Here is a 25,617-nt window from a genome sequence, read left to right as displayed (position 1 = left end):
CACAAAAGAACAGAACCAACATTAACATGTTCCATAATACGAAAAAGAATATCATGTGCAACCCTGTCAAACGCCTTCTCTAAGTCTAGCTGTAGCATGGCAACTCGGCCAGCGAAGGCATCACAACATTCTAGTATGCTTTGAGCCACGTGAATATTTGTACAAATGCTCCGACCTTTTATACCGCACGTCTGATGTGGGCCGACCAGATATGTAATGATATTTTGCAAACGACAAGCTAAGACTTTCATATAAATTTTATAGTCTACATTTGTAAGACTTATCGGTCTGTAAGAGGACACGGATAACAGTTTCACAGGGTCATCGGATTTAGGGATAAGAACGATATGTGATTTTGAAAAAGATGGCGGTAACACGTTTCATTGATAGGCCTCGGTCAAGGCACCATGACAGAACAGCACACGACAAAACAGCACGCGACAAAACAGCACGGTCAAAACAGCACGCTTCAAAAAAGCACAACGTCAAAACAGGAGTCAGGACATTGACAATAGAGCTCGGGATTGGCGTTTTCGGTTTTAATTATTTTGAAATTCGACGTACACTTTTCGGTTTTTATTTCAAGCAGAAGTTTTCGGTTCATTGCTGAGTATATCTGTAGACTCATAAACGTTTCAGTTCTTTTCGGTTAGTGACGAAAACCAGTATACTGACGAAAATGCAATATTTAAAGGAGTTTGTTTAAAATGAATAGTGAGTGAACCAGGTACTGAATTTCTTGTTTGTTGCTGTCTGTGGCAGCCGACGCGCTCTGTTCTGCAAAACGCACTGGGGCCCTATCGTGATCTGACATTATCGTTGTGGGCTCGTATTTGTACACAGGACGAACATGAGCTTTACTACCACTTCGGTCGGAGCGGCAAATACCAAAATCCAAAAAATTGCAAGCATTGTAGTCAGTGCGCCTCTCCCCCATTTTCACGACTGCGAGAGGTGATTAATTCGCGCAGTCCAAGAAACGACAATAAATCAATCGTATTTATGCCCTCCTCTAGTAGACGAAAGCTATGGGTGTTAGAAGATGTTCGGCATTTACGGACGCCCTTTAATTTTATTGTTCAGTTCACGATTATCTCTTCTTTGAACAAAGAATTCGGCACACAAATCCCTATCAGGTGAAAAACCCACATTCCGTCCAGAAGACCATTGCGTCGGTTCAACTTTTGTTGAAAGTTGAACCGATCTAGGGGACAGGCTAAAAACTGCGGAAGGAAGTGGTCATACGGTCAGTAATGAAACACATTCCCCCAAACACTCCTCCAAACGCCCTCGAAAATACTGACCTTTTCCAGATAAAACCGAATTTTTAAAAAAAGATTTCGTCCTACTTTTACCGGTTTTATCGGTTTAAGCCGAAAACGCTGAACCCTAAATATAGCGATGGAGTTAAAAAATGCATGTCTCAAAGTAGTCACTGTAAAGGAATGGAGGGTCTAGGCCAATTCCTCGAAGGTCATCTCGTCGACGGCCAATTTGTCGAATCCGTTCTCATGGGAGCAAGTTGGGAGTGGGGAGTATACTCGATGCGCACATGAAGGCTCCCTGGGCGGTACCGAAGCCCCCGCTGTTGCGTATTCTGGCTATTTCTCGAGCAGTTCTGCTAATATTGACGCTCTAGTTTGCTGGTGATGTCGTCTACAATAAATGAATCAATCGCACGACAATGTGATGTTGTTTGTTGTCAAAATTAAAACAGAAGTGTGTGTTGCAACGGTCTGCTTAGCCCACGCTGCACAGCAACAGCACTGAGGCTGTGGCATGTTTCTGCTTCACCGGTTTCCACTCGATCGAAGCCTTCGTCGGAAATAGTCTGTGAATTTAACTCAAAACAACTTCTCGCCTGCAAGCTGCAGCCACGTGTTTCCGGGACATTTTATTCACGGCAAATGAACCCCGCATAATCGTTGCCCATGGTACACCTTGAATTCGCTCGACATTAAAGTTGCTTTATCTTCCCGGTTCTATCAAGGCATCTGTAATCGGCGCAACTCCTGCTTTTTTGGGGAGACGTTCTACGCTTAGGTGGTAATTACGAAACGACGAGTACTACGGAACCTCACCGGACCGCCGAAAACCAGACGGTTCATAACTTGAACTTATGGATTTCTTTTTCCCAAAAACTTTTCATCTTTCGTTGGTTCTAAAAAGAAAAAAAAAAGACCAGACAACGCGCCCAACATCGACGCGAAGATATCACCTCTAACTACCCAATCTCTTCAGAGATGGGGTTCAGAGAGAACAAATGTAAAAAACCAAATAAAAAAAAAAAAAAAAAAAAAATTCAATTTTTTTTTTATTTTTATATTTTTTATTAATTGAAATTTTATCCAGGAAATGTGTAGTAAATTTCATGAACTTTGCTTATTTTATTTCAATTTTATAAGTCATTTTGTAAGTATCACTTTCAAACTCTCACCCCACCTTAAGTAGTAGTAACTACTGCTAACTTCGTTTGTTGTTTTGCAATAACACAGCAGCACCAGTCAGGACACTCACTTAACAGTGGAATAGGCAATAAATTACTTTATAACCTAGCGACAATAAATGAAAGGGTTAAGGAGGTTCGAAAATATTCGCGTAGAGAGAGGTGAAGAGCGCGCTCGAAGTTGCTACATCCGTGTTGTTTTGTCGCTGTGCTGTTTTGCCGCCGCGCTGTTTTGGCGCGTGCTCTCCTGTCGCTGTGCCGTTTTGACGTTGTGCTGTTTTGTCGCGTGCTAATTTGACGCCTGCTGTTTTGTCGCCGTGCTGTTTTGACGCTGTGTTGTATTGACGCGTGCTGTTTTGACCGTGCTGTTTTGTCGCGTGCTGTTTTGTCGTGTGCTGTTCTGTCGCGTTGCCCTCGGTCAACACCTCATGCAAAGCTTCTGCGGCCTCCCTCTTAAATGCTTTATAAAACTCCGCACTAAGGCCTTCCGGCCCGGGCGTTTTGCTAGCACTTAATTCCTCGATCGCAACTGTAAGCTCGCGAACACTAATCGGCTCTTCCAGCCGTTCTCGAACGTGCTCTTCAAGCCTGGGCATGAGCGACAAGAATTCATTTTCAAACCCGTCCTCTTCTGGAACGCTTTTTCTAAGCAGAAACCGATAAAATTCAACAAAGGCCCCCTCAATCGCTTTCTTATCGCGGATTATCGAGTTACCGACACACAACTCAGTTATCTCCTTGCGCTGTGCATACCGCTTCTCGTCGCTCATCGCGCGCTTCGTCGGTCTTTCGCCCTGCCACAGCTTTTCAGACCGCGAACGCACAATAGCCCCCCTGTATCTTTCGCAGTCGATAACTTCGAGTTGATTCTTCACTTGTCTTATCTCTTGCCCAAACTCGCCCGGCTTCGCACTTTCTTCTAGTAAAAAGGTGCTTAACTGACTACGCAGCGTTTTTTCTTTCTGCCTTCGCTGAAAATTAAGAATACTGCTTCTTTCTATGGCCTCGAGTTTCACCTCCTCTTTAAAAAGTTCCCATCGCTCACCCTACATGGTCGCCTCATTTTCATGCAACTTCCTAAATAATTCTTTTACTTGAACGGTAAAAACTTCATCCTTCACAAGACAGCTATTCATTTTCCAGAGCGACCAGTTCCAATTTGGCTGCTTAACTTTTTTACCAATCGTGAACATTACTAACGAATGATCGCTAAAAGAGACGGGTTGAACAATATAATGGGCACATAGCGGGACAAGATCGAGTGACACATAGGCCCTATCGAGACGCGCATGGCTCGAGCCCTGAAAATGGCTAAAACGGACACCGTTACTAGAGGATACAGAAGCCACGGCCTCCAACGAATTGTTCGTGACAATGTCAGTTAAATAAAAGGCACTCTGGTCGCGAACACGTGTCAAATTCACCCGATCTTGGGGCGCGCAAACACAATTAAAATCTCCAAGAAAAATTACAAATCGCTCACAATTAAGGTACTCGCTCAGACCTTCAAAAAAGACCCTGCGCTCGCACTCACGATTGGGCGCATAAACACAAATAACGCGCCATTGCATATTTGAAAAAGAAAAATCACATATTACAAAACGGCCATACGCGCAAGAAATCACGGCGGTCTCAACAAACCCTAGAGACTTCGGAAGAAACAAACAACGACCCCCCGACGTTCCCATAGCGTGCGAAACGCAGACAATAGGGAGTTTTCGTAGATCGTTTTCGCCGTCCCGCAAGGCCCTCCGCAACCCGCTACGATAGCGGGAACTCCACAGTCAAGGCTATCGGCGCGCAGGCGCAGTAGCAACTTCTTCGTTGCGGAACGCTTAGCGGAGGAGGCAACGCGGTCTACGAAAACTCTCTATTAAAAAGAGTTCGAAAAGGCTGCACCATACGGTCTGTCTGCTCTTGACTCTCAACCTTTGTTTCCTGAACGGCAATGATTTCCAACTCGTTCTCGGCAAACAGTCGGCTCAGTTGGTACTGCCGACGCCTCGCAGCGAGCCCGCGGACGTTAATCGTGGCGACACGAAAAGGGGCGTCTAATATCACCGCCATTCAGGAAAGGGAGAAAAGACAGACCGCATGGTGCTTACCTCGGAACAACCTGCCGCGTCGGCGCGGTGCAGGTGTCTGTCCTTTGAAGTCGCTGACTCCGTGGCTCTCGGCGAACTGCGGCGCACACATTCACGGCGGAGGCTTGGCTGCCCTCCTGTCCTCCTCCGGAATGTTCGGCCGAACAGGCGCACGTCGCCTCCACAGGGGCACCGTCTTGGCAGGCGGCTCTTCCTTGGTCGCTGCCGCTGGGTCAGCACCGTCGACGTCCCGAGTACTCTTTATGGCGAGCTCCGGTGTCACGGCCGTCTCCATGGGCGTGTCGCCTGGTTATTCAGGGAGGGCGTCGTCGCACGTGTCAACTGCTCTGACCCCCGCCTCGGCGCCTCAACGGACGGAACGTTCGGAGACTTGGCCTGGCTCGCCGTCTCAGCACCAAGTGCCTCGTTGACCGCGGACGTGGCCGTGTCGCCCTCGGGCGCTGCCGCTGCTCTCTTCGATGGCGCCGCCCCGGTGTCCGGACCCGCGACGGTCTCCTCGGCGTCGGCCTCGTCCATGAGAAGCTCGGATTTCTCCTCGCCTCCCACAGGACCCACGGCCGCCGCGTAGGTCCTTACGCACTGCAGTGCGTGCCGTCGTGGCCGAACCGTCGGCAGACGTTGCACTTGGGGACGCGGCACTCCTTGCGGATGTGCCCCGTCCGCTGACACCGCAGGCAGAGCGGCGCCCTGCCCGGCACGACAACGAGGGCGAGCTCACCGGCGACGCGCAGCTGGTGCGGGATGTCGTCGGGAGTCACGCCCCCCTTCAGGCGCAGCACCGCCGTCCGCGTCATGGTGCTGACGCTGTGGCAGCCGTCGATGTGCCACCGCTCCCTGGAGACGTCGAGGACCTTGCCATAAGGCGCCAAGGCTGCCCTCACGTCGTCGTCGCCGACGTTAAAAAGCAGCCAGTGGAGCTTGAGGCGTACGTCCCGGTTGCCCGGGTCGACGACGATGCACCGCCGCCCCTTGACGACGAGCTCCGACTCCGCCAGTAGCTTCTTGGACCCCTCGGTAGTCTTGAAGGTGACGGCCCAGACGTGATTCATTTGATACGCCCCGAGGGCGACAACCTCGGGGAGTAGTCCTAAGCGAGCCAGCGCGTCGCGAAAATCTTCGGCGCGATACGGACGTCCCTTAATATCAGCATGTAAAAAAACCGTATTTACCACGAGTGATCCGGTGGGCAGCGAAGGCAGGATGACAGCGTATTCCTTATCATCAACGTCCCTGATACCGCGGCCCGGCTGGGCCGCCGAAACCGCTCCGTCGGAGCTAGACATTCCGCATCCGATCGCTTCGGCTGCCGGAAGTGGAATCTCGGAGCCACCGAGGCGGCTAAGAGTAGTCGAGAAGATTTTGACGAGCGTGTTGGAACAGATGTAACAGTAAGAAAGCACAAAACGAACAGAAGGACGAAACAGACCTGTACAAGCTTTCAGTTTACAACAACATATATTTGTTGCCAGCGAACTCTGCACCAACAAACGTCGGTGGTGAAGGGGGGAAGATGTGAGAGGGAGAAGAAAAGGAAAGGGGGAGAAGGGTGCACGAGGGGAGAGAAGGAGAAGGGAAGATAGCATTTTCGCATACGGAACATTGTAAAATCGGTATACTGGTTTTACGAGGCAGAACATATACTAATCTCTGCAATGGAAATAAAAATATTGCACCACAATATCATGACAATTGTGCAAAGCCAAAGTGACTGTTTATTTTGTCTTCTACATCCACAGCCATTTCTTTCCACTAAAGGGTCTCGACAACTGAGGTCTTCCTGCATCTTGCACATGTTGTCAGTACACTACAGCTTAAAATGCTGCAGTCTACCGACAAAAATTGTATTCATGCTATCAATCAATCATGGCTTTATTGCGTGTTTCCAGGCAACTCTTAGACCTAAATAGGGGTGCACTCATCCCATCCAATAAAAAGAAAACCAACATTGTCACATCCTAATTAGCATACATAAGACTTCTTGATTTTTTTTAACATTGAAAAAGGAGCAGTGAAGTCAAGGTATGTGTTGTCACATTTATTATATGCCAGCTGAATCCTAGACAAGGGAGTTTCACAGTGCAAATTACAAGAATGAAAAGGTGCCCTGCCATGGTTTGACATTAAGGAACACTGAATAAAATCTTACTGCCGTAAAATACCGGGCAAGCGCTCACTCAACATTTAGAGATAAACGCGAAAAAATGGGGGATGGGCGCTTGTCCGGTCATCGATTTTACATATAAGTGTACTGTGCATATTTTTTCTATCTTAGAAATTTGGATATGGGCACGTAATATGGAACGGGCGGATGCGCGGTATTCTATGGTAAGTAAAAATAAGAGAATTGCAGCATTAATCAATTTGTAAAGAAACACCATATCACAAAGTAGTCACCTTATGGAAAGAGGCGAAAGTTTCGAAAAGACGTGAATAACCATAATAAAATTGTTGTCCAATAAGGCTATCATACATAGGCCTAACAAATCGTCACTGGACATATTCCAACTTAAAGGGGCCCTGCAATCATATTTAAGTGTCTACCTTTTTTGCGGTGTCCACGCCTCTTGGGGTTCGGGCAAGCCAGCGGGCACGGAGAGAGTAACTAAATATCAGTGCGTCATATTTTAACCGGACGACGCAAAAACCTCCTCCATCTACGGGGGCGACCCGCAGTGCCGAAAGCGCTCGATATGTGACGACATCAAGACGTTTTTGGTTCTGGCCTTACTACTGGTCAGAGCTGCTGAAAGCTTTTTTACTAGTCGAAATACAAAATATAAGTGGTGCAAACCATTTCAATTATTTATGAAAGTAGTTTTTGTTCAGTATTTTAGATCAGAAAAGAAACGAATGCAGTTTATAAAGTATGGAAACAAGGAATGACCCGTCGACGTACCCATTACCCAGCGGTGGAAAAGGCGGCACATGCTAGAAAGGGCTAGTGGGATCAGGCACCAACCAGCGGCGAGCGTAGAAACTTGCCGGATGTATGCGGCAGCGCTGCGGTTGCATGGGCTCAAAGATCCGACCGGTTCCGAGCGTTCTGAAGGCCTTCGGTGAGCAGGTGTGTCTTGCGGTTTGGCAGTTTGGTAGCGCGAAGTGGCTCCCGTCCTGAGCTGATCTTTACCCCATGTTTGCTGTCATTTGTGGCCAATGGAGTGTCATGCCGAATTAGTGTTTAATCGCGCAGCAAATGCAATGCGAGCCGCCCTGGCCGCTCGCTTCATTCAGCCAATCCAGCATGTGCTTTAGTGGCGCCTTTCTCGAGCCGTCGACACGGAGCGCAGCAGCCGTGAGCGCCCGCTGAGCTCACTACCCCTCCTCTAGTTCATGGCCACTCAAGCCAGGACCAAGGACGTCATGAGGAAGGCTATTTTTTGCTTGTTTTTGTAATTTTAATTTGCCTATAACTTTTAAAATAAAGCAAAATTTGAGAAAAGTTTTATTAAGTAACTACATTCAGTGCGCTCAGGTTCGGTGCAAATTAAAAACCAGTTAAAAAGTTGTTGCAGGGCCCCTTTAAGCACTTGACTTACACTTATTGAATTCCAAACAATTTATGCAAATTCCATCCTTGGCCAAACTAACAAGCAAAAAAGCTGAATTGTCGTGTGATATGAGATTACGCCCAACAGAGTTCGTAGAAGATTTCTTCAATGTGAGCAATGAAAAACGGGCAGGAATTAACGAACATTCTAAGATCATTTTTGCAGCAGGGGCCGCAAAAGCAGGGGTCACAAAAGGCCCCGCTGGGCCTTCTGCGGCCCCCGCCGCTTCCTGTTTGGGCTAACCCCATGACTGGGCAAGCCCTAGTCTACTGTGCCTCGACACGCTTCACCTCTTGGCTGTTAACCATGGGTGCTGTTCCACTTTCTTAGGCATTGAGCCGTCTTCGCCTCAATCAAGACGTATGTGCTCGGTCATCTAAAATTGCTATACTACCTCCTTGATTTAGGAAGCTCTTTGACCAAGTCGCACCTGCCTCTCCGAGGCAGGTTTTTTTGTTTTTTTTTGAATGTGGTAAGTTTTTTCGTTTATATTTTCACTCCAAACTTGCACCACCTATATTCCGTTTCAGCTTATGTTGTACCCCAGAGAAGGCAAGAAGCGCGAGCTCATAGCGTTGGGAGCTGCTCTTAACGCACGAGAGCTTGTGCCGCCGAGATGTGCCCTAGAGCAAGGAGCTCGCGCTTGTAGCCTTTCCTGCGGTGCATCATAAGGTGAAACAAAGGCCATGTTCCAAAATTTACTCAATCTTACTCCAGGGTAAGGGTTTCGTACCCTTGGCGTTCTAAAACCTACCGGCGTCCAGCGTTTTTCAATCTGTGCTGTCACGTGATACGATCTGCCAGAGTAACTCAAATCCATTTTGGTAAGATTTGAAACAGCCCCAGTCTCGTTTTTTTTCTTCTTAAATTATGTTAAAGAAGTAAAGGGTGAGCGACAGGGTTATCACAAATGACTTTTTGCCAAAGTCAAGTGGAAGAGAAGTACTGTTTCGCGATATTTTCTTATATTATTTATGATCAACATGCCACATCTGCTTTCGCAAGTTTATATTTTTTTCTTGAGCAACGTGACCTAGTGGTTTCATTCAGTAGCAATAAACCTAGTCATTACAATACACTGTTGCTGCGTTACACGTGATCATGATGAAGTGACTTAATGCCCCTCTGTAGCAAATCGCAGCACACAACGTTGGGAAACTTATTTTTTCGGACAGTCTAAAATGAGTTGGACGCATCAGGGTTTATGCTGTACACTCTAAGACCATATTATAACGGGCTGACTGCTACTATTTTAATTACCTTTTTCTCCTAAGCACTTTTTTGCTGCTGTGCTCTAAGTCGCACTTGTTAACATAGTCAAACCTGAGACACACAAGGAGGAAGGCGGCGCGTAAAAAGAACACGCACATATACACACACCGTCTCTGCCCTTCTGTGGACGTTACGAGCGGGGTGCAGCAAAGATCTGTGAGCAAAACCACGAGAAATAGGGTGTGCGAATAGTGGTTCAAAGCTCATAGTGCTGCGTAATTCCTAACCTTCACAGTACGAAGGAAACACACGAGATACCAGTTCTGTTTGTCGTGTTGAAGCTATGAATTACGCTGCGCTATTCGGTGCTAACTTCACAAGTATACTCGAACCTCACGACGAAGTCTTCGAACGAGATGATTGCTGCATGCCGGCAGCATTTTCAAATCATGATATCGGTGATGAAACCGACCTGCCTGTCCCACAATGTCCCGCTCTCGCTGATCCCGCCGAGGCTGTGAGTGACATTGTAACACCGGTAACACAGCACCACTTTGAAACGTTGTATCCGCTGTCCCGCGACTCAGTTTCGGCCATCTTGAAATCGCTTCAAGCAACAAACACAACAAACGCCTTCTAGCAAGAAATAGTTGCTTCAGACTACCGCTAGAGCTCAACTGGGCGCTGGAAGTGTCAGCGTGCCATGCTCGCCACGTTATCAAGGCGAACGTAGCGGCGTAGCCAGCGTAGCTTCCCCGGGGACAGAAAACCAAACAAATTAGTTGTTAGTTGTTTATACTGGACGAGTTTAGCCTGCCAGAACATGGCGACATTGTAACCCACTGTAGATAAGCAATTAAGCCAGTGCAGTACGACTGCTAGCCTGGGGTCTTTAACGTACGTGCACCACGCAGTAGTGATACACGACCGCACGCCGGTACGATGCTCATCCCGATCGAAACGGGCAGGGGTGGGGATTTAACCCAGGATCCCTCGGTTCTGCAGCGCGAGCTTTCACGCCACGTGCTCCGAGCTGGTGTGCGCTAGTCCACTCGGGCTATGTTCCAAATCTTACCCGAGTAACCTGCCTCCTACGTCAGCGGGTAATACCACGTGACATCGCGAGTAAACGATCCGCGACTCGATTTTGGAACGGCCGGGATAATTACCTGGATTCTATGCGGATTGGCTTTGTCTTGGGCTATGGCAAAAAGAAAACGCAGCAGCGATGGCAGAATATAGCAGACGATCCTTTTGATCATGGAGAAAGCACTCGAAGAACGATAATGTTAATGACGACGCAGTGTTTTTTAAGGTGGATCCACCAGCTCCTTTTACTCACCTTCCTTTTGAGCTGTATATTCAGATCAAAATTACTTACTCCTTACAGTTAGACATAAAAAAAAAAAATTTTAATAATCAGCGCGATCGCTGCAATTCTAGTCACGGTGCCCTAAACGCATAGATTCTATGCATTGTAATTTTCACCGATTATGTTTTGCAGAAATTTCTTTCACACGGTGTAGCGGTACAGCGCGAGGGTGCTTTCTCCAGAATATGAAACACACGTTCGCTTTGACGCGAATGTGATTACAGTGAAATTTTCGAAGCCTTCACTGCTTTACAAGCGTTATCCTCTCATTACACACACCCTGGAGGAAACAAAAATACTACATTATCATATACCGAGTTCAAACATTTTCGGCCTTGAACGTGAGAATACGGCATTCCCCCCAACGCCGAGGACGAGGATACGGAGGAGCTCCTGTTTACGCTCGCTCTCAGATAATAACAAGTATACCTTCCCCGGGAAGGTGGACGGTCTGGATGTAATGCAGTCAATATCCTTCGTTGAAAACAGCTAATCGCAATAACCACACATGCTGCATCTAATTCTTTGTTATTTCGAACGTCCGCCCCCAAAACCAACGGTGCAAGCGAGCTTTGACGATGTCGGCGCAGAAAGCAGACGACCACTGATCTCAATGACAATTGCTGGATCGCGCTTGCCGCTCCCGCAAGTGAAGCCACCGACGCAACCCCGCTGGGATACGATTTCCCGTTTTGCTAGCCTTTTGCTGCGGTTTTCCAGCGTGCTGTAGACACGTTTTCTACTCGTTCGTCGTCATTCGCCGAGGAAGTTTTTTGAGACTCTGTGTATTGTTGAGACTTGCCGTTGTGAACACGTGGAAAATTTTACGAAAGTGCACTGTCGCAGGAAAAAGGCACAACGCGTCGAAAGGAAGGGCTGGCGGCGTGTTCAAAGCTTCCTTGGCACGCCGAAGTGCCGTGTCTCTGTGCCTTCGCGCGCTTGGATACCGACCAAGAACCGACGCCGTGTGAATGTGTTTAGCGAGTGCAATGTGCGTGAAGCCGTATCAAAAGGTACAACTCGTCGAAAACGTGTCGCCGCTGTCGCGGCGTGATCAAAGCTACCTTGGCACGCCGAGTGATGCATCTTTGTGCCTTCGCACGCTTGGATACCGGTCAAGAATTGACGCCGCGCCAAAGTTCTGAACGTGTGTCGCGCGTAGATGCCTTTAGATCATTTATATATATCGGCCACGGAGTTCTGGATCGTCCAGCTGTTCCGGTGAGTTGCTATCAATAAAAGGGGGAGATCTGTACGTGTTCTTATGTACTATATTAACCATGGCTATGTCCCAAATCTACCCTAATAGATTCCGTGGGAGCACGAATAGGGCAACGTTGTGGAGCCAGGGGGGTTTTCGAAAGCAAAAGTACAAGACGGCGAGAATGAAAATCTTTGAAGCGCGGCCGATATGGTCGTGTGCAATCTGTTGACCAATTACAATTAGGCGAGCGGCGCTCAAACGTCAAGTGCAATTAAGTAGGTTGATAATAAGCCAGCACTGATCAGTGATGAGGAGCTGTTGTGCACGGTATTGTGTAAATCGTCTAAGGACGAAAAAAAGACGTACCTTCCCCCCATCTTCCGTCGCTAGTGGACGCTGGATTAAGCTCGTTCCTAAACCGCGAGGGGAAAAGACGCTGATCCAGAGGCACGAACAGCTTCACGCACATTGCACTCGCTAAACACATACACACGGCGTCGGTTCTTGGTCGGTATCCAAGCGTGCGAAGGCACAGAGACACGGCACTTCGGCGTGCCAAGGAAGCTTTGAGCACGCCGCCAGCCCTTCCTTTCGACGCGTTGTGCCTTTTTCCTGCGACACTGCACTTTCGTAAAATTTTCCACGTGTTCACAACGGCAAGTCTCAGCAATACACAGAGTCTTCAAAAAACTTCTTCGGCGAATGACGACGAACGAGTAGAAAACGTGTCTACAGCACGCTGGAAGACCGCAGCAAAGGCTAGCAAAAACGGCAAATCGTATCCCAAGCGAGTGAAGTCCGGTGACTTCACTTGCGCTGCAGCGAACAAGCGGGGAAGCGCGATCCAGCAATTGTCATAGAGATCAGTGGCAGACGACGAACAGATCACGTGACGTATTTACTCAATTTGATCTGACTTTACCCCCCCGATCGAGGAGGGTAGCGTGAGTAATTACTCCGGAGTAAACAACCCGCTTCTGGAACGCGAGTTTTGACGTCATCGAGTAAGCTCGAGTAAGTTTTGGAACGCCACGGTACGAAACTTTTACTCGAGAGTCGGATCAAGTAAATTTTGGAACACAGCCTCGGTCTCCGATCCCCCCCCCCCCCCCCCCCCCCCCACCCCTCGGGGGCACACCGTGCCCTGACTGTTCCCCGACTGCGCCAGTAAGGGAAAAGAAGAGGACGGACAAACACAAACCTTCAAACGAAGCTGTCAAAGCTAGTTACGCGAGCGTCTGTGTGTTGCTACGGCGTCTCCTTTGCACAAGAGCGCGTGCAAATAAGACGCAAGACGAAGCCACCTGTCTTGCAACAGTGCTAGCAGGGCGGGACTGCAGCGTCTCCTTTGTGCTACGCTGTCAAAGCTAGGTTAGCTTGCACAGTGCTCCAACTCCATCACAGATAGTTGCGCGAGCGCATGCAAATGAAGTGCAATAGACAAAGCCACGTGCTCTCGCAGCAGTGTGGGGCTGCTGCACATTGAAGCTACGCTAGCTTTGACAATATACCACAAGAACAGATAACATAGAACCAAAAAGTTTATGCCACAAGTGTATGAGGCTAATTCAGCCTGTCCAGTGACTTCAGCTCATCCGAATTATTTTGTTTACACGAGAAATCGCGCACAGAAGACACTTTTCAAAACCACACTCGCACCCGCGCTGATTTGTCAGCACTGGAGATGTTATTTACAAATTCACAACCCAGCAAACACGTGTTCGTTGCCTTGGTAAGCATGGACACGAACAGTGAGAATGGCACCGCAGCATTTTATTGTTTACAAAACCTCAGCACGTGCATGTTCGCCGCGTTGGAAAGTGCAAAGCACCTGCCATAGGCGCGAACGCTAAAATGGGGATGGCGCGTCCCTTGATCGCATACCGCGGCAACGAATACGCACGTACTGTAGTGTAAAGCTGCGCGTTGGGTGATACAGCGTGACAGCCCAATTTCAGTGTTCGTTGTCATACGCACTATAAAGTGGCCCGAGGTCCCGGTTTAGGCAAGGACAGGTCCCGCTGTACCGATTAAACGGAAGGATGCATCAGGAGAGGGTGCTGACGCTGAAGGTTTTAGTTTGCCTGTGACATGCAATGAACATAGTATCTACAATAATATATACATTATTACTAAATAAATATTCCAAACAAATATATTACATGTGCATGCTAAACAGTGTGCAAACTGCAAGGAAAAGAAATGGGCACGGTGTATACAAAATAATAAAAAATGAGTGATTTGTTATCTAAATCTAAAGTTGTCAAAACTCAAAACAATTTGTGGTCAGAGGGTTATGGTCACTACTATACTCCGTCTCACAAATGTCTGCAGTAAAGACGGCACACGCGTGTGACCATAGCTCAGCAGAATCTCGTGCGTCAAAGACACTTCAAAACCACGCGCTCGTGATCGCAAAGATCAGCACTGCAGATCTTTTTGGGATTGAGTACAGGCTGTGTAGTTTGTAAATACATCTGACCGCCGCCGCCATGTACATTACGTATTTTACTACAACACTGTACCAGTTCTTGCATGATGAAGCACGTGCCAAATTACTCAAGCACCAAGTAGCAGGTCAAGGGAAGCGAGCAAGCCGGCCTTGTCGCGGCGGTCGCCTATTGTTCGCCGCGACCTAGCGGTAGCCGCCACAGGAGCATCGGGGAGCAATGGCGACGAACAGCACGGCGGGCTGTGTCCCCGTCGTGATTACGAAGGAATTTAAGGCAGTTACGAATTCGGAAAGCTCCTTCGGTAGTCGGTGCCGTCGGCGCAGAATCATCGGCGAGTAATAGCAACGAACACCACAGAGGACAGTGGGCGATTACGAATCCGGAAAGCTTCTTCGGTAGCCGGTGCAGAATCATCGGGGGAAAGCAAGGGCAATGAGCAGCACAGTGGACAGTGTTCCCGGGGTGATTACGACGGGGTTTAAGACGGTTACGAATCCAGAAAGCTTCTTCCGTGGTACCAATATGAAGAAGGGAAAACTCCTTCGTGAATCTGGCCGCGTGTACGACGTGAAGGAGGTCCGTTTCGACGGACAAGTGGATGTCACGGAGCGCCGTACTCCGCTAACAAAATTAAGCGCACCCGCAAAAAAATGTAGTTGGCGTTGAGTGGACTAGCTGTGGTAATTATGTACGTTTATTTCTGAATCAGCTTGACAATAACTGGGCGATTTGTTTTCGCGACGTTCCGCAATTCCCACTGTAGGCTGATGGAAACATCCAAGGGTAGGCTTAGGTAAACGACCGCATTCCGCTTCTCGATTCCGGTGAAGTATTTTGCTGCATACTTTAGAGTTTGCCGTCGGTGTCGATGCTGTTCCATCGTCGCTAGAATAGAAAAAAGTTAATTGTATTATTCGTCAGCAGCTTAAACAAAGCGCGAACTGGAAGGTAAGAAACGTCACTAACCTGTATGGACGCGCAAGTCGCACCCAGGTCGCGCAGTACTCCGCCTCGTACGGCTTCGAAGGGACGATGTAGTACTACGTGCCGTGCGCGATCTTCGACGTACTATTGCAGCCGACCACGCAGCAATGGTTACGGCTTTCTTGGTGCGGAATAGCCATCTCAGAGATTACAGCGCTAACCCACTACAGCGCACAACCAACGCAGCGACTGGCAGAAGCGCCCCGATGCAATGGACCCGTTTGTTGCTAGGGGCGCCCTGGTCGGGGCTTGAATTAGATGCGCACGGTTCCTTACACGCGCTGAACGCACTCGCCTTATCAGTATAGGCAGTGTCAAGGAAGCCAAGCCAAGCGAAAGACACTGGACTGTCGAGAAAGCCAAGCCCAGCAAAAGCCACAGACGCAGAGATCCAGCCATAGCGTAGCCAGCGTAGCATCATATATAAGGGAGTTTTAGAATAGCGCACGCTATTCTCGGCGGCGATCTCAACGCACACAACGAGGCGTGGGGGGACTCAAGAACAACAAAACGAGGCAGGGAGCTGCAAGAGACCCTCGACGGGACCGACCTCTCCGTCGCTAACACCGGCGAGGCGACGTTCCTGCGAACGGGCGTGGAGGGGAGCGTGATAGACTTGACGATGGCGTCGGCAGTGCTTCACCTCTGCGCCAAACCGCAGCCAGATGGCTGGGGATCTGACCACGCGCCCATCATCGTGGGAAGGCCCCCCAAGCCGCCCTCCAAGACATGTCGGGTCGTCGACTGGACGAAGTACCGGGCCGATGTCGCAGCCCTCCAAGCCCAAGGACGTGTCCTCGATGCCCAGACCATCGCGGAGGCGCTCTGCGCGGCCACGAGGACGGTACAGGTGCCGACCACCAGACCCAATCCAGACTTTCAGTGGCTCCTACTGCGAGCCCAGCGACGACGCGCGCAACGGAGGGCAAGGCGGACAAGGCTACCCGAGGACAAGGCGGCATTCCGACGCTCTGACGCCCTCTTCAAGCGGCACGGACGGCGGCTGGCGAGGGAACAGTGGGCGCTCAAGTGCGAGTCCCTCGACGGACGAGGGGGCACTGCGAGCGCCTGGCGGATGGCGAGGACGCTGGCCAACCGACCCCGCCCGCGTCACCCCATCGTCACACTGGCCATCCGGCTGCACATTCCGACACAGGACGCCGTCGAAATGGCGGCCGACGCGCTCCTCGCCCCGCCCCCCCTGCCGCCGAGCCCCGCCAAGCGCCCACGCCAGTGGTCACGCTTTGCCCCCCCGACAGCGGACGAGATGGTCGGAGGCCAAGGGGACCTGCAGATGTACGAGCTGCGACGCGCCATCGCAGCCCTGCCCCGCAGGCGCTCCGCCCCCGGCCCGGACGGCGTCACCAATGCAGCCCTGAGGAACCTGGACGAGAGCGCCCATCCAGACCTCCTGGCCCACCTCAACGAGGCCTGGCGATCCGCGGTCCTCCCCCCGGAGTGGAGGACAGCGACCGTCGTCCCGGTGCTGAAGCCGGGCAAGCCGGCGGACCAGCTGAGCTCCTACCGCCCGATCGCACTCACCTCGTGCGTCGGGAAACTCCTCGAGAGGATTGTGATGTGCAGACTGGTGCACCACCTCGAGACGGTGGGAGCCCTGCCGGACTGCTACGCCGGCTTTCGGCGGGGGAGGTGCACGGCGGACGCGATCGCGGACCTCGCCACGACCCTTGAGGACGGCAAAGCAAGGAGGAGGACCACGGGGGTGGTCTTCCTCGACATCGCCAGCGCTTTTGACGGAGTGCTCCACAGCGCCATCGTAGACTCCCTCACACGACTTGGCGTGCGGGGGAGAGCACTCCGCTACGTCCGAGCGTTTCTTCAGGGGCGCGAGGCCAGGCTTCGGGCGTCGGGCCTCTACAGCGCACCGCGGACGCTCACGAGAGGGGTGCCGCAGGGAAGCGTGCTGAGCCAATACCACCTAGAATACAAGGCCTGCGCGTTTCCTCCTCTAAACGTCATCACTAGTAGATCCCCTCAGCGCCCCCTAGCTAGCCCGGATGAGCAACATCGTCTGCTACATCGTCTGCTCCATCACCTGCTTCGGTGGTTTGTGTAACAGATAATGAAACAGATGCTCACGAAGAGTGTCTCTTGGAAATAGCATACGATGAAGTTAGTCGTTCACGTGGAGCGTCAAATGCATGAGCGAAATTGCCTTACTGCTGCGCGAAGGGCTGAAAAGCCCTTCATTGGACGCTGGACGCTAACACTGGACGCCATTTTCGAAGGCGCTGTTTATACCCCGGGTAGCTGCTTCGAAACGATCTACCGCAGAACGAGCGCGCGCGCTAGAAATGCGCGTCTCAAAGCCAGGAACCCGTGCTAGCTCGCGCTCCTGGCCGAGGGAGCGTTCGCGTGCACGTCGCAAATGCACTGGAAGCTCGCTATCAGCTCGCGCTCAGCAGTCACGCTCACAGCTGCGGCCGCAAGTGAATGTGACGTAGTTGCGACGCGGCCCCTACTCTCGTCAAGCTTCGGGGTGTTTGCCGCTTGGGGCGGGTCGGGGATCTACTAACGAAACGTCATGCGCAGGCCTTGTCTTCTAGGTGGTATTGGCTGAGCCCGCTCCTCTTCAGCGTGGCTCTCGCAGCGCTCCCTCACGCGGCGCGGGTCGGGCCGCGATACAAGGTGCCCTTGCAGATCGCGACCTACGCGGATGACGTCGCGATCTGGGTCAGCGACCACGGTGGGCGGAGACGGTTCGTCCAAGACAAGCTCCAGCGCGCCCTCACTAACATGGAGTACTACCTGGCCACGCTCGGCCTGACGCTCTCGGCCCCTAAATCCGTGGCGCTTTACAACGGCCCACATCGAACGTTCGACCTCACCCTCTCCATCAATGGCCGACCGCTGGAGTTGCGGAGAGAGGCCACGTACCTGGGGCTAAGAGTGGACGACCGGGTGACCTGGGAGCCAGCGGTGAGGGACGCGCTACGAGCGGCACGGACCACCACCAACATCCTTCGCCTCCTTGGAGGAGCCCGCAGGGGCACAGAACAGCGAATGATGCTGCAGCTGTACCGCGGCCTTACCCTGGCCCGGGTCCTGTACGCGCTGCCCCTGCTCGCTCTCACCGAGCACCAGTGGGGGCGCATCGAGCAGGCGCAGCGCGTGGCACTACGAGTGTGCCTCGGTGTCCCGAGACACGCCTCATCGAGGCTGACGCTGGCTGAGGCCGGGGTAAACACAGTCCGGAACACGGCGGGCGAGCGGGCACTGCGGCACCTCATCAGGATGCAAGAAACTCCGAGCGCCGCATCCCTCGTCGCACGCATCAGCGGGCGGCGGGCACAGCTCGCCGACACCTTGACGCGGCCGCGGGACATCGCGGGCGCTCCAGTCCGCTACACGGCACCTCCTCCGCCGAATGAACCGCCAGTCGTGGTTGCTGAGCTGTTGGTGAGCAACCTGAGTGCCAAGAGGAACGTCCAGCCAACAGTGGCACGCCAGCTCACAGAACATCACTGTGACGAGCGCTACCACGGCTGGGCACGCCTCTACACTGACGGCTCGGTGCGTGACTCCACCAGGACGGCGACAGCAGCGGCGTTCCGCGAGGACACAGGGAGGACCGCTGCGGAGCGCCTGACGTTCCATGCCTCATCGACCACGGCAGAACTCGCGGCGCTGCAGCTTGGCCTGCGACTCCTCGACGAGAACGAGCCGGCTCGGGTCGTCGTACTGGCGGACTCGAGGGCGGCGCTGGGCCTCCTCCGCTCCCCGGACCGTTCACCACAGCTGGCCAGGGAGGTGGTGGCGCGCGTGGGCGAGCTTCAGGTCAAGGGCTGGACCATCGCCTTCCAGTGGCTACCGTCACACTGCGGGACGTCCGGCAACGAGAGGGCGGACCAACTGGCTGCCTGGGCCCACGACGACCCTGGATGCCCCCTCTCGCCAGTCCCGCCGTTCGCGGACGCACGTCTGCTTGTGCGGCGGCGAGTCGCGCTGAGCCACCCCGAGCTCGAGCGCGGGCCGCTTCCTCCCAGGCTCCCCAGGCGGCTGACGAGGGGCGTGGCGGCCGTCCTGCACCGCCTGCGTACCGGCTCCAGCTTCACACCCGCCGGGCGCGCGAGGTGGAGGACCGACCACGATGACAGCTGCGGGCACTGCGGCGCCCACGGAGACGCAGAGCACCTGATGTGCCATTGCCCGCGCTTCTCAGACGCGCGGGCGAACTTGGGGCACGCATACGGTGCCCTCGGCTGCCCCAGCGGCACTCTGGACGAGTTGCTGCGACCCGGGCTGCCCCGGGCAGGGACAGAGCGGGCGTTCCGTGCGCTGGCCACCTACTTGGTCAGCACCGGCCTCACAGACGTTATGTGAACGCCCAGGGCTGCCCACAATCTACGAACACTAGGACGACATCACAGCGCCGCCCGCCGCGCCACGGCGTGTCGATAACAAGCGACCGGTTTTTTTTTTATTTATTTATTTTTCTCCCTCTTTTTTTTTTTCTTACCTATACTCCCAACCCCCCTTCCCCCAATCGGCTGTGACATGCAGGCATCCTGCCAGCAAAAACGGTCCGTTTTCTGGAGAAAAAAAATAAAGCACTCAACTCAACTCAGCGCACGCTAAAGCCTTGCGTACGCAAAGAATAGCGTCGTCGCCACTGCGCATGCTCCGAACGCAAACCAGGTTTTGCGCTTTGCGTGCGCAATTTTAGCGTGCGCTATTTCTCGGAATTAGCGTGCGTACGCAAAGAGTCTTTGCGCTTCTCCAAGGAGGATTCGTGATGAGAAGTTGACTAAAGCCAAGACGAGCAGAGTTAAAAAAATGGCGGCTTCCAGGGTTATGTCGGCGGCTGCTTTGGCGGCGTCGTGAGTGCGACGTCGGAGGCATCCTCGCGACTGCGATTTTCAATACGCGACGACATTGTACTCGGTTTGGCAACGATCACCGGCAACTTGATGCTTGCGACGCGCGAACATTTCACGGCGAAGGTACGATGTGCGAAGGTCAGTACACGAGACCTCTCTTGCCGAGGCGACGCAAGCGGACACGACCTGTCAACCGCTCGCGTCGCATTCTCATGTTTAAACAAATCTAAATTAATACTCTGAACCAAAAAAACTTGTTTTTTTCTAAAGTTTCAGCATTTCGTGTGTGAAATAAAAATTGTGACTGTATCTCGGTGTCGTCGCAAGCGCGAGATGGTTGGGCTTTTGCGTCGCGACGGAGAAACGCTATTCTAAAACTCTCACGCGTCGCGTGCGCTAATACTAGCGCTAAATTTAGCGCTAGCGTGCGCTAAAATTGCGTACGTTATTCTAAAACTCCCTAATCCGCTCTCTAATCGAATCAATAAACATTGTTTTCTGACATGGTGACAGAAGCGGGATCTACCAAGAAGAAGAAAGAAGAACCTCAGCAGAAACGATACAGCCACCGATTCGAGCGACGGAGCGAAGAAGACGCCGTTAAAACAAGACAAACAAGCCGACACACGTGAGCGCCGATTCCGAAACTATGAAAGGTAGTCTAAAGACCCCGAGGCCTCTTGATCTGTCGTCGCAGTCGCCAGAGGCCTGGGACGACTGGCTTCAGAGCTATGAATGGTACGCAACAGCGATCCAGTTACAGAAGAAACCTCCCGAAGTTCAAGTAGCGAACTTCATGACTGTCATCGGCCCAGACGCACAGAACCTGTTCCGAACGCTCGCACTGAGCGAAGACGACAAGAAAAACCTGGACATCGTAAAGCAACGGTTCAAAGAGCACTTCCACCCGAAGGTCAACCATGCCTACGAACGGTACAGGTTCAATCAAATGAAGCAGAAAGAGGGCGAGACTTTCAACGAGTTTCTGACGGCCGCAAGACTACAAGCAAAGAAATGCAAGTTCGGTGAGCTGACTGACGAACTACTACGCGATCGCATTGTCGTTGGCATCACCAACGACGATGTCAGAGAAAGACTGCTAAGCGACCCGACTGTCGACCTGCAGAAAGCCGTGAATCTCTGCAAGGCGAGCGAACAGGCGTCACAGCAGCTCAAAGAAATCGCAAACAAAGAAACGAGGACTGTCGACGCCGTCACGAAGAAGACAAAGCAGCTACCGAGAAAGAACACTGTCGCGGAGACAAAAGAGCAAGCGCCGGCGAATTCGGGAATGGCAAGAAAAACATGCAGCTTCTGTGGAGTATTTCACAGACCAAAAGAATGTCCAGCGTATTGCAAGACGTGTAACAAGTGCCAAAAGAAAGGACACTTTGCTGCAGTGTGCCGATCAAGCAGAAGTATGGTGCAACACAAGGTCCATGCCATCGACAACCACGAAGACCCTGAAGAAGAAATGTATGTGTCGGAGCTGAGAACCAAGACAAGCAAGACAGTGTGGCAAGGAGAAATCCAGTTCAAGTGTGGAACTAAAGTTGTCATGAAACTGGACACAGGAGCGCAATGCAATGTCCTTCCAAACAAGAATGTCCAAGCCATGAGACTACAAGCGTTCCCTTCGCCAGTCAAAAGAATCGCAACATACAGCAATCACAAGATGCAAGTGATCGGTGAGGTGAGAGAAACATGCACTGTCCGTGATGAGCCGGCGAAACTGAAATTCCTCGTTGGGAACTCTGACGTGACACCAGTTCTGGGTCAGAACGCATGCAAGCTCCTCAACCTCGTTAAGAGAGTGCACACAGTCCAAGCAACGCAAGAAGATGACGAAATGTTTCAAGGCATCGGTTGCATCAAGAACTTTGTCTATGATGCCGATGCCAAAGAGGAAGCAAGCAAGAAGCTGGAAAACAAGCCACGAAGAAGGGTCCCATATGCGCTTATGGATGAAGTCAAGCAAAAGCTCACGAGCACGGAACAGAAAGGAATCGTCGAAAAAATCACAGAACCAACTCCATTCTGCAGTGAAATGGTTGTTGTGAAGCAGCGAGGAAAGATCAGGATCTGCATCGATCCAGTGGAACTGAACAAAGTTCTCATAAGACGAAACTATCCTCTCAAGACTTTGGAAGAAATTGTTGCGCATATCAGAGGATCCAAGCGGTTCACTCCGCTAGACCTCAAGAAAGGATTTTGGCAAATGCAAGTGTCAGAGCGCACCAAAAAGTATCTAGCCTTCAGCACTCCGTGGGGCAGGTACTGCTTTAAGAGAGTTCCATTTGGCATAGCCACAGCACCGGAAGTTTTTCAATAAGTCATCAGCAGAATCCTGGAAGGGATTCCGAACGCCGTTAACTCCATGGACGACATCCTGGTGTATGCCGAAACGAGCGAACAGCTGCAAGAAACTACAAAGGAGGTCATAGATGCTCTGAAAGAGGCTGGCACTAAACTCAACGAAGACAAGTGTGTCTTTGACAAGCCTGCAGTCAAGTTTCTTGGTCACAAAATCACTGCAGAAGGACTCAAGATGGACCAAGAAAAGGTAGCCGCCATCGACCAGTTAAATGAACCAAAGAACAAGACCGAGCTACAGAGACTGCTAGGGATGGTCCAGTATCTCCAGAAGTTCGTGCCCAACCTTGCGGACAAGACTGCACCACTGAGAAACCTCATCACCAAGGACACTGAGTGCCTGTGGACAGAGGAACAGAGCAAGGCACTGATCGAAATCAAGCAAGCGCTGAAGAGTGCACCAACACTCACATACTACAACGTTAATGGTGCTATGACCCTTTCAGTGGACGCAAGCTCAAAAGTCCTAGGAGCTGTTCTCCTGCAAGAAGGAAAGCCTGTTGCCTACGCCTCAGCAGCAATGACGGAAGCACAACAGAACTACCCTCAGATCGAGAAGGAGGCACTAGCGATCCGATACGGCTGCCGGAAATTTCACCAGTATATCTATGGAAGACCTCTAACCATCGAGACTGACCACAAGCCGATCGAAAGCATCGCAAAGAAGCCGCTGAGCAAAGCCCCTCCTCGACTACAAAGACTTCTCTTTGACGTACAGCAGTACGCACCAACAATCGTCTACAAGAAAGGAACAGAACTCGTGATCGCAGATCTACTGAGCAGAGACTGCATCAAGAACGAGTAGGCAGGTCCATATACAGATGACATACAAGTGATGGCAATTGTACCCATGTCACCTGAAACAATGGAAGAACTAAAGAGGGACATTGCCCAAGACAAAGAAATCCAAGAAGTGATCCAAGCCACGAAAGAAGGATGGCCAATCACCACAAGAGGGCTCAGTGACCCAATGAAGCTGTATTGGTCATTTAGAGATTAACTCGCTGTGGATGAAGACATGTTGTTCAGAAGCGATCGGATAGTCATTCCGAAGACTTGGAGAAACAGACTGCTCGTCCAGATCCACGCGGGACACTTAGGCATAAACAGCTGTCTAAAGAGAGCCCGCGAGACTGTATACTGGCCAGGGCTAACGACAGACATCAAATGCTACGTGGAAAGATGTGCCACATGCCAAGCAACTGACAAGAAACCAGCGAGAGAGCCACTTCATCTCAAAGAAATACCAGACCTCCCGTGGGAAAGAGTATCATCAGATCCCTTCAACTTCGAAGGAAAATCCTACGTTGTCATTGTCGACAGCTACTCTGGATTCCTAGACTTCAAGAAGCTCTCAGGAGAATCGTCAAAAGAAGTTGTAAACGTCATGAAAGAGTGGCTAGCAACTCATGGCGTCCCCAAAGTGATTGAAACACACAACGGTCCCTGCTACGCAGCACAAGAATTCAAGAACTTTAGCAGAGTCTGGGGCTTCCAACACGTGCCTTCAAGTCCGAGGTATGCACAGTCAAACGGTCTTGCTGAACGAGCCGCTCAGACTGCAAAAGGGATTCTCCGAAAATGCTTTCTGGTTGGAAGCGACATACAAATGGCCCTCCTCAGTTTCAGAAACACGCCAAGGAGTGAAGAACTGGGTTCACCTGCACATAGACTGTACAGCAGGAGGACAAGAACTCCAGTTCCCACACACAAGCTACAAAAGCCCGAAATAATCCAAAGCGTGCCGGACAAGTTGCGTCACGAGCGCAACCAGCAGAAGACTTACGCTGACCAGCACTCCAAACGAGCCCCTGCCATGGCCCCAGGCGATAAAGTCAAAGTTTGGGAAGAAAACAGGAGATGAGTTCCTGGAACTGTCGTACGTCTTTCGGAAGAACCTCGGTCTGTGATAGTACAGACGCCAAAGGGACAGTACCGTCGCAATACGTCCTTTGTTTGTCCGACTAAGACTGAGCTACACCACGCTGCAAAAACTCATACTACCAGCATCGAGCCATATGCGCCACAGCCTGTGACCGACAGCCGAGTGTGCCCCAGCCCCCAGCGAGAGAACCCGGCAGACTCAACCACCGTTACCAAATCAGGTCGCATAATCAAACCAGTCGTCAGGCTTGATCTCTAAAGAAAAAAAGGGAGATGTCAAGGAAGCCAAGCCAAGCAAAAGACACTGGACTGTCGAGAAAGCCAAGCAGAGCAAAAGCCACAGACGCAGAGATCCAGCCATAGCGTAGCCAGCGTAGCATCATATAATCCGCTCTCTAATCGAATCAATAAACATCGTTTTCTGACAGGCAGTATAGGGTATTCACTGGACGCCATATTTGAGGGCGATATCTAGAGAGCATGCTCGGAAAGAGCTCACATTAATAGGCTGATAAGACCGGCAATCTTGATGGTGCAAAGTGCAAGTATTACAGCTATGGCCGCCAATGATTACTCCCCATAACACGTTCCAGGTAGTAAATAATCATAATAAAACGTTGATGAGTTCTTGTCCAAAGTGCCATTTGTATTAGGTTTCTGCTTTAGCTCAAGTGTGTGCGATTCGTGACGGCTTTGCATATCTTCACCTAATTTCCAGTGTTTCACCAAAATGACAAAAAAAAAAGTTGCTTTCACGCAAGAAAGGGTAAGGGGTAGAATGGGAGGAGAGGGAGTGGAATCAGGGGCGCCTTGGCACGGCCCAAAAGTGGTGTAAGGCCGTGTGAAAACCATATAAATGCATTCCATCAAATTATAGCAAACATCAAATATTGTTTTCATTGGAGACCCCTGTTTTTCCCTGAAGAACTATTTAGACAATTTTCCTGTTTTGAAAAATGAGTCACGCAAGCGTAGTTTAAATTTTTGTTACAGACGAAAGCTTATGTAATACTGCAAAATCGATTATATTTACCGGAGAGGTGCACCTTTAGCCCATGGCCCCGCGTATAAGCCGCAAAAAATTGCTGGCACTGCGTTGTGATATTGTGTAATATTTATATATATATATACGTATATGTATGTACGTGTGCTGCATTGTATAGTAGAATTTGTGCCAACCTCCGCAGATAACATA

At 51.1% G+C, this 25,617-nt stretch overlaps 3 protein-coding genes across 3 annotated transcripts; all 3 read left to right on the top strand.

Moving 5' to 3' along the window:
* Window positions 1-18,155: 18,155 nt before the first annotated feature.
* On the top strand, window positions 18,156-19,769 carry LOC121838296. Its single transcript, XM_042294456.1, has one exon. It carries the CDS (start codon window positions 18,349-18,351, stop codon window positions 19,666-19,668), a length of 1,320 nt encoding a protein of 439 aa, XP_042150390.1. The 5' UTR covers window positions 18,156-18,348; the 3' UTR covers window positions 19,669-19,769.
* A 1,045-nt stretch (window positions 19,770-20,814) lies between these two features.
* Window positions 20,815-23,343, top strand: LOC121047967 (uncharacterized protein K02A2.6-like). The gene is made up of 4 exons (XM_042294748.1): window positions 20,815-21,246; window positions 21,292-22,389; window positions 22,810-22,989; window positions 23,257-23,343. Exons 1-4 carry the CDS (start codon window positions 20,815-20,817, stop codon window positions 23,341-23,343), a joined length of 1,797 nt encoding a protein of 598 aa, XP_042150682.1.
* Window positions 23,344-23,556: 213 nt separating this feature from the next.
* On the top strand, window positions 23,557-24,402 carry LOC121838469 (uncharacterized protein K02A2.6-like). The gene has a single exon (XM_042294747.1). It carries the CDS (start codon window positions 23,557-23,559, stop codon window positions 24,400-24,402), a length of 846 nt encoding a protein of 281 aa, XP_042150681.1.
* Window positions 24,403-25,617: the final 1,215 nt, after the last annotated feature.

The sequence above is a fragment of the Ixodes scapularis genome, unplaced genomic scaffold, assembly GCF_016920785.2.
Source record: "Ixodes scapularis isolate PalLabHiFi unplaced genomic scaffold, ASM1692078v2 PGA_scaffold6__148_contigs__length_123643588, whole genome shotgun sequence".
Classification (NCBI taxonomy): Eukaryota; Metazoa; Arthropoda; class Arachnida; order Ixodida; family Ixodidae; genus Ixodes; species Ixodes scapularis.
This window is presented reverse-complemented; position numbering and strand designations above follow the sequence as displayed.